Raw genomic sequence first — 19,328 nt, forward strand, 5'->3', positions numbered from 1 at the left:
CAACTAAAACTAAAGAACCATACCCACAGCAACCAACGGACTATTCAGATTCTGCACAAGCTGAAGGTGCTGTTATAAATGTTCAAAAGTACATTAACCACACAAAACAATTAAGAAACCAAGGCCACAGCCAGTGTGCTTTTAACACCTGACTACGTGTCGTACTACTGGGACTGCCTGCTCATTAAGTATGCATCATTTTGACTCCCCTTCCCTTCGCCATCCTTCATGGTCAATAGCATCACATCCAGGAAGGTGCTTCAACGAAGACACATCAAAAGTTGTCAATCCTTTCCTCCCTACCCTCTTGACAACCCCTCAGGAGTTGTAAACCTAACAGGTTCAAGTGGGCCGTGACCTTAATGACAGGAAATCCCACTCCTCAAGAATTAACAAGGCGGAATTTGGCAGTTGTGAGGTTCTGCTCATCCCGGCCACCAGCAAGTGATGGATCCGGCATGTGGCTGTGTGTGGGTATTGCGCGGGTCTGTCTGCCTTTCCTTGCCACGACAGTGACTCACCAAGTCTGTGACCTCGATGCATTTGTTGCTGATCTCCGTAATGCGACCACCGACGAGCTGGATGTAGCCCAGGGATTTCTTGGCTTTGTGGTCCTGTCAAAGGAGTATCAAGAAGAAAAGAGAGCATTGTAATGCTCTGTGTTGCACTTGGACTCAAATGCTATGAGCAACTTGCCATTACTTACAATATATACTTGCAAAATCAAAGTCTTGAAGGCAAGGTGTCAGAAGTAGTATTCATTAGATTTAAAACATTCAGAATTGTACTTTAATCATATTACCTATGGCAAACCCAACAATACTCTTTGCGATTTAAGCTATACACCTGGAGGGGTAGGATAAAAGAAACAGGCATATGAATGGGCATGAACAAAAAAACCATGAAAATAATTTGTGATGAAATTAATCATGGGGAGACTAATGTGAGCGCGGAGCGTGAAGGCCTTATGGCATGGGGTGCGGGGCCCACTTAAGGGCCCCGGAAAATTTTGGATTCTAGATGCGCTGTGGAGCAATTCGAGGCAATTCATGGCCCCCTTACCTCTAATTTACTGAAGTAAAATCTTCTCAATTACAAGGACGTTTCTCATTTTTAAAAAAATTACTTTGATTTTGTTTTACTAATTAATTGGACTTGTAAAACCTGTGATGCAGTTCGTTCTTCTTTCACAAAAGTGTTTGTGGTGCTTGTAGTACTTAGCTGCATGCTGTATCAATGCTTTCCCTCCGGAAGTACCATACTTAATACGAACACAACACCACTCACACCATGCTTCTCCAGGGTCGTAAAGCTTACGAAAACAGTCGCCCACCACATGCTCATCTTCCGTTTCAGCCAGTAAATTTGTCACACCAGGACCAGTTCCACTTGTTTTCAATTTTGTTTCCTGACTGCATGTGTGTACAGTACATGAACATGTACCAATTTCCAAAAGCCACTTCCCACATGGCCAGCTGGCCATGCGGCCTCGAGCGCTACCAAGAATTTGTCTCTATGAAATACGGACCCATTTGGAGTAATGCACATGCGTATGTATGATAATTAGGAGAATGGCCAGTCATGTGAGAGGAATTAACCAATAACAGGTAAGAGTCTGATTTTTACAGGGTCGGATTTTTGTGGCGAAGCGCGAGCTCACGATAGCACTCTTAACTGGTTCTCTCCTTTGGTTACGAAAAGAGAATTCAGGTTTTGTGGGAAGCCGCAAAATTAGTACATATCGAAGGGTCCCGAAGCGTTGTCTAAATTGAATTGTTTCAAGGAACAAATTTCACTAAGTTTTAGGGAAGTTTTGAGCGCCGTGTGGTCAACTTACATTTACCCCCCTACAACTTGCCCCCAAATTTATTCCATTTTTAAACTGAACTCGAAGACCACAAATATGAAGGTGAAAAAAATGGAATTTCGGCCACTTAAACAAGAAAGATTCCCATGCCTGAAAGAAAAAACTCTACAACCTCACCAAGACTTAACATCAACTCCTGATATTTGAAAAAGAGGATTTAGTGTCAGGCTTGAAGTTGGGATTTGGATTCCACACTGACTTGGGTTGATTTTGGTTTGCAGTTTAAATGTGGGGCTCTTTCATATTAACTTCCTTCTTCACAGGTACCGGCAGGGTGAGCTTTTAATGTACTGGTCCATTTATCGGATAGACTTTGTTATCATGATACTCTGGAATCAGCAATTCAGTGCTTCACTGGTGATGTGCAACCTAGGCCAGGACTGGAAAAATAACGGGCATACGGAATCCACTGACTAGCAGCTACATCTTCAGGCATGGGTACTGTTGTAGGCTGTTTACAGACATATCATTCTGATGCTGCTGCACTGATTATAGTATAGAGCTACCAACAGTGATGCCTGCCTTTCCACTAGAAAATGCAGTGCAAGAGATCAGCAGTCACCAGCATTCTAACTGGATTAAGGAAGTGGGCATGCAGGGAATTCTAAGGCTCGGGTGTTGGGCACATTCGGAACATACCAACCTCGTAATAGAAGAGGTTTCCCTGTTTGGATCTGAAGTAGCGTTTCTTCCACTTCTTGATGAAGGAAGCCCTGCGTCTTCCCATAGGCAGCTTCTCCATGTAGCCCTCCATGCTGACCTCCCCTGCCCGGCACAGGGGGCTCTCCCTATCCTGCTGGTGCCGCTGGATGTTGGAATATAGATCCTGCACTATGGGAATCTGTATGGAGTTATGTACATGTAAGAATGTGGGAGATCAAGTTATACATATTTATTCTCTGCGCTGCTCTACACCTACATACATAAAGAGACAATCAAATCCAAACGGTAAGACTGGCAAGGCCTCAAAGTGATAGATTTTTCTGCTTTCATTGCGTATTTCTTTAAATTACATTTTATCCACGTACTTTATTCAATGTACATTTCTGAGAAGATAAATAATTCACTTTGCACGGGGAAAAATCACCTTCAATGAAACTGCAGTTTTAAAATCAGCAACCTTAGCATTATGAAATCCAAGCTGATTCAGCCAACTTTGTGTCAATTCTTCAGCACAACAATGTGGATGGCATATTAACCATATGAAAACCTGCCAAAATCACCATACTCTCCATTTGAATCACTGATAAATGTAGGCTCCAAAAGGAATATTTTGGTCTCTGTTACACCTGACCTGTCCAATTTGACTTGGGAATATCTCTGAAATAGATTTTAAACTATTTTAATTTGTTTGGCAGGTAATTTGCATTATTTAATAACTCATGGAAATTAAAGTGCATGTTAAATACTTACAAAATCCTATGTCAGGTATGAGAGGAACATGAAAGAAATTGGACCCAAACTTTATGGAATGACTCATTTGCAACAATTAACACTGTGCCGTTATGTGCTTCACAAATGGACTTGAAATAACTTAACTTTAGAAAAGATGTGACAAATACATGTAGGCTTATTCAATTAATAAAAATTAGTAAAAACCAATTTGTGTCCCAAATTTGGTGGTTTTTCGTATCTTTATCACAATAAGAGAGAAAGAGCTACAAGTTCATGTAGGATTGACAAAAATGTGTACTAGGATTTCAATTTTATCTTCCAAAGTATTTTCTTGCTTACCGGATCCCATTTCTTGACATTATCCCTTTCTTCAAAGTGAACAACCTCACTGGTATCACTGATGCCAAATATGATGGGACCATCATATTTGTATATGACCTCCTCGTGGTGGTTGGAGGACAGACTTCCCCTTATGCTCCTATCCAGATGTTCATCGGCCTCACAGCAGTCATCTGCGGGTGGGAATTCATAGATTGCTGTGTCGTCAGCGGTAGGGACTGACGAGTTCAGAATATGGTTGGTGCTGTTCTCATCCAGCCTGGCCGAGTTGTTCATGGGAACCTCTGTGTTTATGTACATGGAGGAGACCGCCATGTAGTTCTGGCCGGACTCTGGCCTGTTCTGGTGGCGGCGAGGTACCCGCAGGACTTCCTCATACTCTGATTGGTCCAAACTGTGTGTCAGTTGGCTGTGGTGGTGAGCATGGTTGCGCAACTTGGCTGTTGTGGGGCCATTCTGACCTTTGACCTGCCTGTCCATTCGTCTCATGGGAGTCTCATAGCTGCCATCATCCTCCAGCCTGGAGCTGTTGAGGCTGTACATGTACTCAGGCTCAGCAAGGTGAGGGTCTTCCTCTGGGACGTCTGAGTAGTCGCCGCTTCCGATGCGGAATGTATCGCTGGAGCTGCTTGTCTCCTGATAATTGCTCTTTTGCTTGACTGTGGGAACCTCCTCACTCAGGAGGTCATCCTTGCTCTTGCGGATGGCCTCCTGCATGGCCTCCACCTGGGCAGCCAGGCTCTGGACAAAGTCCCGGCAGGACTTAAGGTCGGTGGGCCTGGGTCCCTCTGGTACCACCTCCTCACTGATGGATTCTAGCTCGGCAAAGGTCTGCGTGTCTCTTTTGTGACTCAGGCAGCTGGAGCACTCCGAGGAGATCTCAGAGCCGTCAGAATCCTGATGGTCAGTCAGTTCATCCGAGCTCACCTCAGAGCTCAGTTCTGAGCTGCTCTCTGACTTCTTCTCACTCTCCCATTCTACGGTCATCAACTGAAATACATGTAATATAACAGAATGTTATCAACAGGATACATGCCGGTACATGTACATTTATACTGAGCATCTTCAGTAAATCTCCAATGAGTGCATATTAAACTGAACAATTAATGAATTCAATGCAAACTGCACTCGCAGAATTCAGCAGTCGTAATAAATTATGATATTCACAACAACTAATGCACTGACATGAATTCAAGAACACAATTCCCTTGATAGGTACATCAATTATCCATTTCCTCTAACATTATTAGAGAAAACTACTCCAACTATGAATTAAGTATCTTGACAGATTAATGTCTTCAAGCAACTAACTTCCTTGCCAGTTTGAACACTTTATGCAGAATAACCAGAGATAATGTAATTGAAGGACAGTGCACTCCATGATCCCCTAGGTGGATCCAAATAATTGTAATCAATCTGAGAATTTAAAAAAAAAACCATGTCTGTGACACTGTAATCAATGCTATTAATATACATGTACTATAGGTGATCTCTGAAGGCTTTCTAGCTCCATTAACCCTCATCAGTGAGGACGTCTTTGCAATGCAGAAGTATATCATTCTGTCAGGATTAGTTAATTGCATATGTCATTCCCACAATATATTTGCCATATTCAGTTGAAAAATTGAACATAAAAAGGTGATTTTGAAAAAATGAACAAAACCAACCAAAACCAAAAGGCAGATCATGGATTTCAGGACCTTTCCTTTATGGTCACATCTCCTTCCCCTTCTCCCTTCCATCCTTTTCATTGCATCAAATCAATGAATCATCATTGCAATGTACCACTGTCAAATGTGTCAAGCATTATGTGGAATTAACAGTCACCAAGACACCTGTTGGGCCAGGGGTTGGCCCAAGGAGGTCACTACGTGAGACAACTGCTGTATCAACCCACAGACACCTCTTGCTTTTCACTGTTATTAACCCCCGAATTTTACAGCTACAGTGGTAGTTCAAATACACCAGACTGTCTGTATTTCACATACTTTTCCTATAAACTCGAGGAAGTCTTGAAAAAAGTCAGAAACCTCAGCCTTCAATCCATTTCAAGTCAAAATTTCTGACTTAACCAGTCGCATAACTTGTAGCACTTGGAAAACTTCCTCTACTTACAAGTCAGAGTATGTTATTTTAGCACTCTAAACCTACTACCAGTAGGCACAAATTAATAAGTGCAGGGTCCATTAGTATTTGGAATGCCATCATAGCTTCAGTAATGTAATGATCAACTGACACTGATGTTTATGACGATACATGTACAAGACTTCGGTCATTTTATTTTGTAGATGCAAGTCCTACTTCCATGTACAAGATGACTACCTTTTGCTAAGTGTTGAGCCCCATTTTTATGAGCATTTATAACTGCACAAAGAATCTTTATCAAAGCAAACCTGCTGTGCACCAACAGAAACACTGAAACAAAGGTGTCTGGGGAGACATATATTTATCAGTGTAGATGGGATAGAGTTGGTCAAGAAAATGTTTCAGAGAAATCAGGACGACATTGTTGGACCTGTCGGTATTTATGTGCTGAATCTCCCTTGCTTTGGGCTTGCCAGTTGGGTCCAACTTACCCTGGACAAGCACTTGCGGTTCCGTAAGCACAGCTTGGCAAGCTTTTGCTCAGAGGATGTGAACTGGTTGTTGTTGTCCTCTTCGTCTGAATACTGTACACTGCTGAGACGCTTGTACTCATGCTGGAGTTTGTTGATTGCATCTTGTAAGACATGGGCTGCATCCTCAAGCTCCTGGGTAGGAAGAAACACAGATGTCAGAGAAAAAAATGAGAGTAAAGAAAGCTACCAAACTGGATCTTACTGTTTTACTGTTTTTAAGAGACAGCAGTACAGGAAATGGAGAGAACTCTTTTTGAATTAAATCTATCCCAATGTAAGGTCATGCAGGTTTTGTTTCTTAGTAATCTGCCAACTCCTGTTAATTTACATTTTACTGGTAATGGTGAGCAATTTGATAATGTACCTTCCTTGAAACTTCTTGGTGTTAACATATAAAATGATCTCAAGTGGGATCTACATGTTAATTATATTATTAGAAATGCTTCACGTAGGTTACACATTTTGAGTAAGTTGAGGAAGAATCAGGTGACAGCATCTGACTTACTAATGATTTACAAATTACATGTACATAGTTGTCCTTTATTGGTAGTTGGAGTTGTCACATGGTCTTCAGCGATCACAAATGCTATGGACCAAAGCATTGAGAGGTGCAGAAATGTGCTCTAAGTATGACTGCTTATCCAGCCACTTCCGTCAACGGTTCGCTTATTAAATTAATTTAACATTTTAATACTTATTTTCTGACCTTTAATGTAAACTGAAGAGTGTAAGTCCTTGGACTACCTGATCTGAATTGAATTGAAGTTTTGAGAGAAGTTAACAAATTAAACAAAATGAAAAACTACCCATGCTTGTAACCTGCAAATCACGAACACTTCATTTTGGGTGTAAGGTGGATGTAAAATATGAAAGATTGACCAATTTTTCATAATTTTACATCAGCAAACTCCACATGGAAGAAATAAGGACACTTACATGTATGCACCACTTCTGTTGCTTTCGTAATACCTACATGTACATGTATGTGCAAAAGTAATGGTTTCGTGCACACTAAAATGAAAATTTTCATATTCCACACCATATTAGTGAATATACTGCTTATCCTATGCACTCTTGTTTTGCACAGTGCAGATGTCCTCACAAGTAGCTGAAGTGGGATAAAGGAAATTAACGAGAGCTGCAATCAGCAGCGTCAGAACAAAGTCAGCATACATGTATGTCAATCACTAGCACGTCTTATGACGCCTTATGTAAGGAATACCATTTGTATCCCAAATCAAGCACCAAGCTATTGAAATCAACTGTGGCAGACGCCTTCCTTTCAGTCTGTTCACTGTCACTTTTCACCCCTTACTTTGTGTACTTGTGAAATGACTTGTGTCCAAACATACACAATTTTGCGATGAACCTGTGATTGAAAAGTGAGTGACTGGATATCAGCATTAACAATGTACAGAGTACAAGCAGCTGTGAGTTACCAGATCATACACGTCAGGTACACTGTCTACATGTACATGTTAACGCATACATTTTCCACAGATGCAAGGTCTATGAAATACTTTATAATACTGTAGGATATCCAACAAAAGTACATGTAGCCAAACGTAACTGAGTACTGGCAGATTCTACTGAGGTTCTTACCGATGCATTAAGAAGCACCGAGCAATGCTACCTATGCATGTACATGTATACATGTTTGTTCATGCAAACAATAAAACAAACTCTCTAATCATCCATGGGACAACTAAAAAAATGTACGATGTACATTTTGGCTCTACACACAAACAGGCACTAATCCAGAAACTGTATTGTAATAAATCAGTAATTTGTATAGACGTTTCAAGTAGGTGTGAATGCAACATTTTGTTTTCTGATCTAAAGCTACATGTAATGGTAAGTATAAAAAACCTACATGTACATGTACATTAACATGCATGTCTAACATCTGGTATATGAAAAGTTTGCAAAATCTGCATATTATCAAGCCTCGTCTAATGACCCAAAATATCTAGAATGATCACCATATGTCACCATATGGGAAATGTCTGTAACTACACACTAAAGTCTTGTACAAAGGATTTCACAGACAACTGCAAACATTAATTTTCTAACTTTCAATATACATTGTGCAAATTGTAGGACGCATTGTTTTGATGTGCATGTCAAAGAGAAATACCACCGAGGTTGAACTCACAATCTGTCCACAGCAAATAGCAAATTTAACAAATGTGCATGCAGGGTCAAGCAGAGTTTCAGTATCCTTTGTGCTTTATCTCAGATGTCTAATCTAAAGCTTGTACTTTTGGAGGTGATGAATGGCAGATTTGGGTAAGATAGATACCATAGAATGTTTCTACAAATGACACTGGGAAACCCCTGATATGGGTCCAGGTTCATTGTGCATTTCTGCTTCTTATCAGAACTGCCCAGAAGGCATGTTTGTACAAGTATTAATGACAAACGTGTGCTTCAGGGCTTCAATTTAAAAAAGAACCCGGATAACAACAAAAACGCAAAAGAGGACTCTGCTATGCAGTAGTGGCTAATGCCTGTTAATCCTCAAGATGAACTTTTCGATGTAACTTCAGAAATGGATTTTGGCATTAACAATATAAAAAATAACTGACATCATAACTGTGAACAGATTGTAAAGTAAAAGCTGGTGATTTGTCAAAACATCTATACATGTAAAGATTGCTTGAGACCCCCAAAATGCATCCAAGCTGCAGCAGTGCTTACCAGACTAAGCAGAATTTCAACAAAATTAAAAGCTATGTCAACTTACATGTATTGTGAAGAATCAGAAAACATCAATTTTAAGTTGAGAATTACTGAAATTAATACATATCAATTATTATTATATTTGATATTAAATACAGTGGTACAATAATTGATAATTGACTAGTTTTGAAAGGTGAAGAGCTTCAGAATAAGTTTGCTATTTAAGTAAGATTACAAAATGATTTTCAACTGTTTGAGTAGGTGAAGTACGAAAAGTTTACTTTAATTCTGCCCAAGAAAAAAATATCCCTGTCATATCTCAGCAGCAATGGAGACAAAGCAACAGCAAACCTAACATTAGTAAAGAAAAAAAAACCCACCACATTATCAATTAATACTTTTATAAACAAATAAGGGTGGGATGTTTTATGTTTAAACATTTGAGCAAAAAAAGTTCCAAATCCATTTACAGATTTTCCCAGAAGCTGAAACGGAACAGCCTCTTTAGAGGTTTGACATTTTAATTAACACAATCTGGCAAGTGTTTTCATTGTAATTAATGATGCCTGTAAAATGTAATTTGATTTTCAGAATACTTTACTTCTCAGTTACCATGAATTCCTCACTGGAATTTTGTGTCAACTCTTTACATTGTATAAAATTGGTGGTGTTTAAAGTTTTCAAAAACACCATGGTAAGAGTGGGACGTTTACACCTTTAAGCAGTATGGAAAAGTTTTCTAAACGTTTTCCAAATTAAACATAATTTTTCACCCTTTAGAAAGAAGTCGAAAAGTCAAAGGAATTGTGATGTTTCAATCTTAGCAGAATCTTTCTCACAGGAGAAAGAAGGTACGGTACTAGGATCCAAATCTCATGCCTTCAAACTTCCAAACTTGGTACTGGTATATTTCAGGTCAACAAACACTTTGCAGCAGCTTTGTACAAAATGGTATAAAGTTATGTACACTAACAACTTAATTTAATCCATCTTGATGTTGCACAAGACGAGATGTACTCATACAGGCGGAAAGAAAAGTCAGGCAAGAAATCCAAAGACAGGAAATCCAATTTCAAGAGAAAAGTTTCAAGGGGCATACACCAGGCTTAATAATAGTTACAGTGTAGATTAATTCCTTCCCCAGAGTTCTTGGGTGGAATTGAGAAAAACAATACAAAATTATACAACTTCAGTCTGAAACCCTGACTTATTTGGTGAATGCTCGAGCTTGGTTTTGAATTGGAAGAAGAATAACAAATTGTTCTTACCGCTTCTAAATCCTCATTCAGAACCATGACGATAGTTTTGATGTTGATCACCGGTAACCATCCAAAAAAGACTGTCGACTCAAAATTTGTCCAGTGAAATACCTCTCGAGTAATATTTTTCCATAAACACAAAGTACCTTTCAGGGCTTTACACTTTGTGGAATTTCTTCCTTTTTTTCCAATCCCAATTTGCTGATCTTCTTACACTCTGCTGATGTGACTTGAGTCCGTGGTACAGCCCTGATTGAGCGGCAGCTTGGGTCACGCTTTACCACTTTACTGCAAACACGGCTCTTATAAATATGTTTTTGCTGACAAATTTCCGTGTGGAGGAAGGGCCCTTTTACATTTGTGGTGCAGAGACGTGCCGAGACTGGGATATGAGTCATGGCTAATATTAAGAATGGTGGGGCCAGGCTGTATATTTCTCACCCAAGTGGGCTAATGCACAGTGATCCTTTTTGCAGTGCACTCTTTTATTCCTGTTAAATTTTCTTTTCTTTTTCAAGCAGAAGAGTGTGTGTATAGGCGTGGTAAGGCTTTGGGTGGTTCAGAAGCCTTGATGCCACTGTCTGACAGGCCAGCATCAGCTACAGCCTAAATGCTGAGTTGGCTCTGAAGAATTACAGACTGAAAATGCTGCATCATTTAATGTACGTTGCAAGTCCTCGGAAAAGATTTTAGTTCAAAGGTAATTTTAATTAGTCACTTGCAGGTAAAGTTAATTAATCTTTGGCAAGTGACATACCAGTACATTGGCCCTTTTCTATAATCTAAGTGTGTTCACACAAAAAGGACAGAAATGGGTCTGACTTCACAGTTATTCAAAACCTTGCCTTGAGTAAAATGTTAATCATACTTGATTCTTTCCCCATGAGACCAAGAAAACATCTCAAACTCAGGGAAAGAAATTTGTTTCATTTCATTGTATTAGAAACCCAAAGTCCTGAGACACACACACACATAAAAACTACACTGTTTCTAGCAACTCCATGTTTCTATATTGGATCAATGTCAAATTACTGTACATGTATATGTTTGACACTTGATTCAATATAGAAATACAGAGTGTATTCATTCCAGACCTGATCTACTGTAGCTTCAAAGGAATGAATGGTAAACCACACAAAATAAGTCATTAACCTGGAATCTCTGGAGAAACAAAAACTTTCCAACCATAAACATTACTACTCATATCATCAAGGTAAAGAAACACTCACAGGACAGTTTACTCCAAGGAATAACTGTGTTATTCCTTGCTAGAGGACAGAAAGTCAAAAGATGACTTATCTGACAGGTGCTCAAGTGTGCTGGACAGTGGGTGGGGCCTAATCCTGCCATGCCTAGAGTTTACTGGTGATGTTCACAAGTCTGCATGTTCACGTGCGACACCTCTGATGAATCAACAATATGCCTTATTCACTACACAAAGCAACACATGTACAAGTCTTTAAAGAGACATAACCGCTGTTTAATTCTCCTGCTAGAATGGGGGAAAACTATTTTCTTCCGCGATGAGAAATCTATAATGTACATGGATAGTTTTGTTACATGTACATGTATCTTATTCCTAGGATCAAAATTAAAGCAGAGCTACTGATTTTCATATTCCCATTTTATGACACTTTTTTCAAATTATCAGTTGAAAATTAAAGACAACGCCACTTTATGTTTAACCTTTTTGTTAATTAAGTAGTTTCAACTTGAAAGGATTAAACAAATTTCTGCCCAAAATTATGATGTAGAGTGTGAATACACCAGCAAAGAAATCTGTCCAGTTTTCAAAAACTTGTCTCCTCAGTAAACACGTGTGCACAAGAGGGGTCGCTTTTATTTACGTAAGGTGAATTCAAAACTCCTACAGGTCCATTTTTTTTTAACTGAGGTGAAAACGTACTATGAGTAATATCAGGACACATCAAAATAAGAGACAGGGCAAGAAAATTGACAAGACCCATTTGATCTTGACCCTCTAAGGTCATTTGTCAAATCATGATCAGAGAGATTGACTGTCTGGTCATTCCCGCAAGGCTGATCAGATGTCCCGTAACCAAAAAAAAAAAAGAAAAATAGATGTTAGTCATTCAATAAATTGTCTTTTTCCCTGGATTTCTTGTTTGTTTTGGGTGACTCTAACTTAAGGTGAAGACTGGACAGGAGGATTTGGACTGCTTTCAAAAATATATATCACAGTGATGAATCAATTAAAGAACTACTGTAGCAGCCTAAAAGCCAAAAGCTACATCCCAACACGACAATGGAATAATCCTGTGTAGCCCAACCCACTTTTCACATGGGAAATTAACAAATATGAAGCAAGATGTGAGACGGAGAGAACCCCCCCACTTTGTGTTGGTCATTGTTTTAATGGAATCCGAGGAATTCTTTTCAGACATCAAGGGGGGATGTGTTAGGTAACAATGGTCTAGAGCGTGTATAGCGATTGGCCCTGTTGAGGGGTACCCCTTGGTCTCATTTTTTGCTGGAAATAAATTAACACATGCTTCTCTCTGATGCCATATTGCTTTGGAGCTGTATGTGTCATATGTGAGTGCACCCATGGCTGACATTTGTGCATGGCTGTGATTGGTCAAAAGACCATGGGGCGGGGCTCAATAAATCAGTCTGGTTAAAGCTGACACAAACGCTGCAGATCTTTCCTAAGATAACAGTCAGGACATGGTGCGACTCTCTGCTGTGTAAACTGAAGTGCAACAATCACACGATAATAATGCGATAGTTACTTTGGTTTCCAAGATACTAATGGTGCCAACAAGATGTATTAAAATGCTTCAAACTGATTCAACTCAACAGTTTGTAGATACAAAAATTCCAAGATTGACGTCAACATGACGTCACTTCATGTATATACATGTATTTAGGAGTTTAGGTTTGGCTTACCCTGTAAAATTGATGAGAGTTTGCTTAGTATGTGAATGATGTCTCATGACATCACAAAACATTTGAACCCAACCTGCATATCTACTTGGTCTACACAAGGTTTTGAAAACAGAAGTTAGAAAAATGTGCAGGAGATCCGTTGAAAAGACTGTTAAAATTAGTAAAATCTAAAAATGCATTAAAAATATCACATTTTCCTTTGTGAGTGTGCCTGTACTACAATGTGTGTTTCGTCCAAGACAGACTTATGCTTCTGGAGATACTGGCTTGCAACTTTGAGGCGTGTCATGTGATCTCTGTCATTGCCACGATGACCTAACTCTACAAAATAATATATGTATGAAGGCTGATTCTCTGTGTATGTTTGATGAAGATGAAATATTGCAAAGTGTCCGAAGCCACCCGTAGTAAACTGTGTACAGTTTGTACTAAATATTCAAAATTTAATAATAAATCATGTGACGATAACCTAACTTCGCAAATATGATCTGGAGTAGAAGCTCTGCCAACCTTATTACTTTGACGTTGATCTGACATTATTAAGTAGGTGTATTAAATTATACTTTCTGATGATGTCATCATGATGTTACCAATTTTCAAAATTCGCCCACACATCTACTTTGCAAACATGTGCATAAGTACTGAAGGTCTTGGAAAATGAATTTTTTAAATTTCCTTCTTTCCTTCCAAAGATAAAAAAAATCTTAAAATACAAAAAATGAAAGAAGTTGTTAGATATCCAGTGATGACATCATCATTGTTTCACCTCAATTTTCAGGTCCTCTTGACATCATTTTTGTGAAAGATAATGTTATATTTTTTTATTAAAGCAACTTGAGCTCCAATAAAAGGAAAAATTTTACATGATTTTGATATATTTCCCCTTCTTTCAACAGAAAATCCATTGGATATTTAGTAAATTCATGTAATACATCTTCTTTGTTGAGTTTATATTATTGTTAAGACACGTACATGTGCATGTACAGTCTACATGTAACTGTTAATGATGAAACTAAGTAATTGAAACTGCTCTGTTGCTTGCGCATTTACACCTTAGGGAACTACATGCTTGTTTAGAGTCCTGTATATTACTGACTGGACCACACACTTACATGTGCCTACATATATTTCATCACTGCATACGTGTACAACCACACAGACCATGGAGGAAGGTGGCAATTCCAAAGTTAACTTATCATGCGGATCCACGAGGCATATTCACAGTGTGGATAAGCAGTGTTTATTACTGTTATGGGCCTTGGGTGGGTAAGGGATGAACTGCTGATAGCATCTTTTCATCATCACAGGCAGGTTTGGCTGCAGCAAGCTTGTTGGCACCCTACCAGATCCTGGCCAGGCCATGCTGTATACCCAAGGCATGCACAAAGCCTATGTTCTACACAACGCCCTAACAAATAGCGTTGTGACAGACGAAGATGCAAGATTGCAAAGTGACCAAAGTGGCACTGATAGAAATTGAGGAGACAATTGAGAAGAAAAGACAAAAACAGAACAAAAGTAAAGGCTTTTGCGCACGGTTGTGCATTAGGGCTGAGTCAATTCATTATTTGAATATTCGACCTAAGTTCAATTCAATCAATATCCAAATATTAGGTTGTACCGACTGGCAGGTTGATGATGAACAATCCACAAAATCAGTTGCAATAACGCATGTAAGGAGTATCTCCAGCCACACTTTAGCAAATTTAGAGACGAACAATACTTCTTGACATTTAAAATTTTTTAATGAATAATTTACTTCTTGAATTGTTGTAAGATTTCTGTTGCTTTTCATTTGAATCTGCTTGGAAAAAGACTCCATGGTGCAATTTTTCTCACTTAAAACAAAAGAAAATTTTTCTGTCATTCTCATGAATTTTGCATTTGAATATCCGAATTTGGAAAATAATATTCGAATATTCGATAATCAATTGAATATCCGGATATTCGGCACAGCTTTGTGCAAAAGTCAATAGCTTGTATTAATAACCAGCGATAGCAATTCGTGCTCAGCAGGTCTCGAGGCAAATGCCCCAAAACCTTCAAGCAAGTGCAGTGAGTTCCAACAAAAAATGAAAAATCTAATCTCTTGTTCCCACTCAGCACCAACAGTTCATGAAGAGGTAGCTGCTGCTTACATTTTTGCCAATCTGCACTTGCATGACATACCCACAAGGCAGTCCCTGCAGAACTACATGTACATGAAGTACAGTACCATGTTGACAAATCACTCTTAATCCAAACTTCAGCTCAAAAAGTCTGGATCATTTGTATGCACCTCCACAAAGTCTGGTACATTTGTCACAGTACAACTGGGCTCTACTGTATATTTGTGCAAACAGGCTTGAATCCCATCAGTGCTAACAATAACATGGGTTTTCCAATCCATTGATTTTTCTTCTGATTACATGTATGACTGTACCTGAACTTATTGAACAAGTTGGTCATACTGAATTCAAAGCAAGGTTAACTTTTTCATTTTGGGAAACTGAGAATAAAAATGAACACTAAATAAAGTTCATCACATATGACTGTCAATTATGCTGATGAATAATCAAAATTTGTGAGGAAGTATATCCTAATGTTTTAAGCCACGTAAAAAATGACACTGAGGCAAAGCACCCAAACTAGTCTGGCACCAACCCATTTAACAGAGAACAGTGAATAAGATATATAGATCCTGAGAACAAGATCAATGGTGGCTTCCCTGTTAGAAGGGTCTGTTCTCAAATGCCATTTTCCATCACCTTTTTCATATATTAATTGTTTATTCAGGCTTTTTAAAGCCTTAGTCAAGAGAGCAGTTACAAGAACTAATGTCATTATGAGGTTTTGTTTTGGTATTGAGGGCTAATTATTGTTAAGACTAAGTACATGAAAATGTACCAGTACTGCTTAAATATTATTCAGTTATTTTTGTGCAAACTTAATGCAATCAAATACAAATGCAATGGATTGTCTATATGAAATAAATTGTTTCAATTTACTGGAAGAATGACATTTGGGTGACAATGTAATACACCAGATCTGTTCATGTATACTTCTTATAATCATGGATAAAAACGATATTGGTTATCCTTTACATATGATAAACAGTCTACTGAAACAGATACCTGTAAATGAGAGTTCAATGACCTTTCTTTTCTCCTAGACTGGACATCTGTAATAATTTTTCACTGCTTACACATGATTATGGTTTCAGTTTTCCTCAACAATCAGTGATACTGAAAACCTTATTTCTAGGTTAAACGTTGAGCGCATTTTCTTTGAAGCCTGTTCTGAAACCAAAAGTGTAGCACAATGGACAGGCACAGAATTAACAGTGTAATGAAGTGAACAGCAAATCAGTAAGCAGACAAAACATGTAGGTACCATGACAGCAATGCAACAGGGAAAAAAACAAAACAAAACCAAACAAAATGAAACAAAACTACCAGTGCCATTAGGACAGAAAAGGCAATTTACATGTAGCATGCTTTGTAGTCTGAGAGGAAGTACACATATTTATTTTATTACTCTCTTCCTGGATCGTTATAACACAGACTTAGCAGTTAAGAATAGTATTTCTGAAATCAATGCACTAGTCACAAAAGACAAGTTGCATTGTGAAGTGAAGGGATTTATGGAAAGAACTGTTTTCTGGTGCAAGATACTGTAACTGGTTGGATGCTAGCACAAGGTGTATATTTAAGGTACATGTGAGTGTGTTGCCAAGTGCAATAATACATTTTGGAAGGAATACCATAATTTTGAGGTTGACACTCTTACTGTATATGACTTTAGAAAGTGAAACACTTTCAACACATTTACAATCAATAGGCCTACACTGATCGGAAGGAATTTCTCACAACAAACGATTAGTTCACACGAGGAAAATGAAAAAAACTCTGAAGTTTTGTCATCAAATTTTAGCCTGGATGAAATTTAGATCATTTCTTTAACAAATAAACTTGTTGCTCCGATCATCTAACAGAAACAAGAGCTTGACACTGGACCCATTAAAGTATGCAGGGTATACATGCACATGTATACAAGCACTAGGGGTTTGCAACCAACGTCTTCCCTCTACCCTGTTTTCACTTCCTGTTCCTCTCAGACATTCTCAGAAAACTTAGTTTCCCTTTCAAGACCAAGTACACAAGTAACTGTTACACATTGCAAATCATGTATACATAGTTTGTAGCAGTGTTGCAGCTGTCAGTTGCCATGTTATCAAATGGTGAACATTTACCAACTACAGGTACCGCGTACCTCTCCAAAAATAGGTGAATGCAAAAGATGTATTTACAAAACTACATGTATTATTTAATCTTTGAACACTGTAAACAATTGCCAGCTGGGAGCACATGTACATGTATCACTGCAGATACGTTTTAACCAAGTACATGTACATACAGGTATGTTGTACGCCCGAGCCCATGCACCCTGATTTATACGTTTGCCATTGTTTATGCACATACCCTTGGGCTCAGTATTTGGAGAACAGCATCAAATTCTTCATCTGTTAGATCCAGAAGGTGGGAACCCGATATAGTAGAGTTCACTCTTGAAACAATACGCCTGGATGAGCAGGCCATCTGTGGGTGAGAAGTAGACTACTGTACTGCACAGCAAAATGGGTGCCGCCATGAACTCCTGTGCAATTCTGATGGATACTGGTTAGTTAAACCCTGTCAATTGAATTGACCCAATCTAGCATTAGGCCGTTATCAGCCAGCACAATTTCATGACTAAAATTGGACTCACTAAGTCTATGGCTGGGTCCTGTGTAGCAATCCTGAATTTTAAAAGATTTAATGATGCAACAGGCCTAGGTAGATATTTGCACAAAATTTAGCAGTAAATTTGTAGACCACAAATTGAATGTTAAAATAAATAGCTGAGGCATATCAAATTTAAAAAAAACCTATTTACAGGTCTGGAACTGCCATCTTTGAGTTTGAGGATACTTTTCAATTGGTCACTTGCAAATTAAATTTCTTTTGCTGGACCTTTGCAATGAGATTTAAAGCAAAAATTTGTTCTGCTGGTTTGGAAAGTTTTGAGGGCTTTTTCTTTGAAATGGGGAGAAGTAAGTTTAAAATATATCGAATACTCTGAATCAATGAATCTTGTTAAACAATAAAACCTAGGCCTAACAGTAAGTCAGTATCCCCCACCCCCAAAAAAGAAACTCTGCGGTTTCGACTTGGAACAGAGCCTACAGGAAGGGAATTGGTTGCATCCCCTCTCCTTTCTTTCCTGAATTACAAGTGATTCATTTTGTGAGGCACTTTCCTGTGATGTCGCTTGAGTCATATTCCCATCGTCTGCTACAAACAAAAGCTTTTTCGTATTAAACAACCCCCTCACTCGTCTAGACTGAACGCCTTCTTCGTAACTTTCCAGAGATTATCCGATAAGAAAAAAATCTCCTTAAGGTTCCTTATTAAAAGGCGAAAACTTACCTTGAGTACACCGAGTGATCGTTGAAACTAAGCTTGTAAACCTATTGCAAGAACACCCGTAAAGACGCCGGGAAACTGTAAATTTTGTGGCGCGCTAAACCCCGCAACGAGGAAAAGCTGACACTTCGAACAGCGGCCATTTTCCTGCTAAAATTGAAAAACGTCTGCCGAGAAAAGTTTTCTTCGCCACGAGAGGGCGTACTGCAGAAAACTTTTGTAGTCAGAGGGTCAGAGTACCCTTTTCCCAGTTTGTAAAAATTTCATATTACTTCATAAGCTGAACATTTCAAATGTTTTTTTCTTGAGTTTAGTTTAAAAAAATCAGTGGTTCAGCGAAAGCATAACCCAACATAAAGGTATACGTCCGTTATGTCACTACTTGTATTCTTTTCGGTAATTTCTACAAGAATGACATTTTCAAGCGCAAATGGACGAAGAGAAAGTGTTTTTGTTTGGGGGGGGAGGGACATCAAATGAATTAAGCTCAGGTCGATGTCTTCAAATGCAGAAGGGCAGTAAGTGCCCGTCTCTGTTTATAAGGGTTTCTTGGCTCTCTTTCAGGAAAAGCAGGGGAGTTGCCAGCCAGACTTTCACTCTCCAAATCAAATCATTTCGCCGTTCATGACAGGATGTGTGGTTTAGAGTAATGCCGTCTGCCGACCTTTGTTCCATCCCTTGGACCTAGGTTCGTGATGATCTACTGTCTGGAATTTCCTTTTGTGATAAGTGATTGTATTGATTTGTTTGCAAAAATGGTTAAGAAACACCTGTTTTCCGAGAAACATACAGAATTTGCTGTTTGGTTGTTATC

The 19,328-nt window shown here is 38.7% G+C and overlaps 1 protein-coding gene across 1 annotated transcript in view; it reads right to left on the minus strand.

Annotated features, from left to right (window-relative positions):
- Positions 1-18,657, minus strand: part of LOC110984894 (uncharacterized) — a 36,384-nt gene extending 17,727 nt beyond the window's left edge. The window contains exons 1-6 of the mRNA XM_022245510.2: positions 18,518-18,657; positions 17,531-17,647; positions 6,178-6,351; positions 3,602-4,591; positions 2,511-2,708; positions 522-614 (exon numbers count right to left, since the gene is read on the minus strand). Of these exons, the coding sequence (XP_022101202.1) occupies positions 522-614; positions 2,511-2,708; positions 3,602-4,591; positions 6,178-6,351; positions 17,531-17,647 (1,572 nt within the window). The 5' untranslated portion in view covers positions 18,518-18,657. The remainder of the gene's footprint in view (positions 1-521; positions 615-2,510; positions 2,709-3,601; positions 4,592-6,177; positions 6,352-17,530; positions 17,648-18,517) is intronic.
- Positions 18,658-19,328: the final 671 nt, after the last annotated feature.

The sequence above is a fragment of the Acanthaster planci genome, linkage group LG04, assembly GCF_054643075.1.
Source record: "Acanthaster planci isolate LZ-2023a linkage group LG04, COTS_SCS, whole genome shotgun sequence".
NCBI lineage: Eukaryota > Metazoa > Echinodermata > Asteroidea > Valvatida > Acanthasteridae > Acanthaster > Acanthaster planci.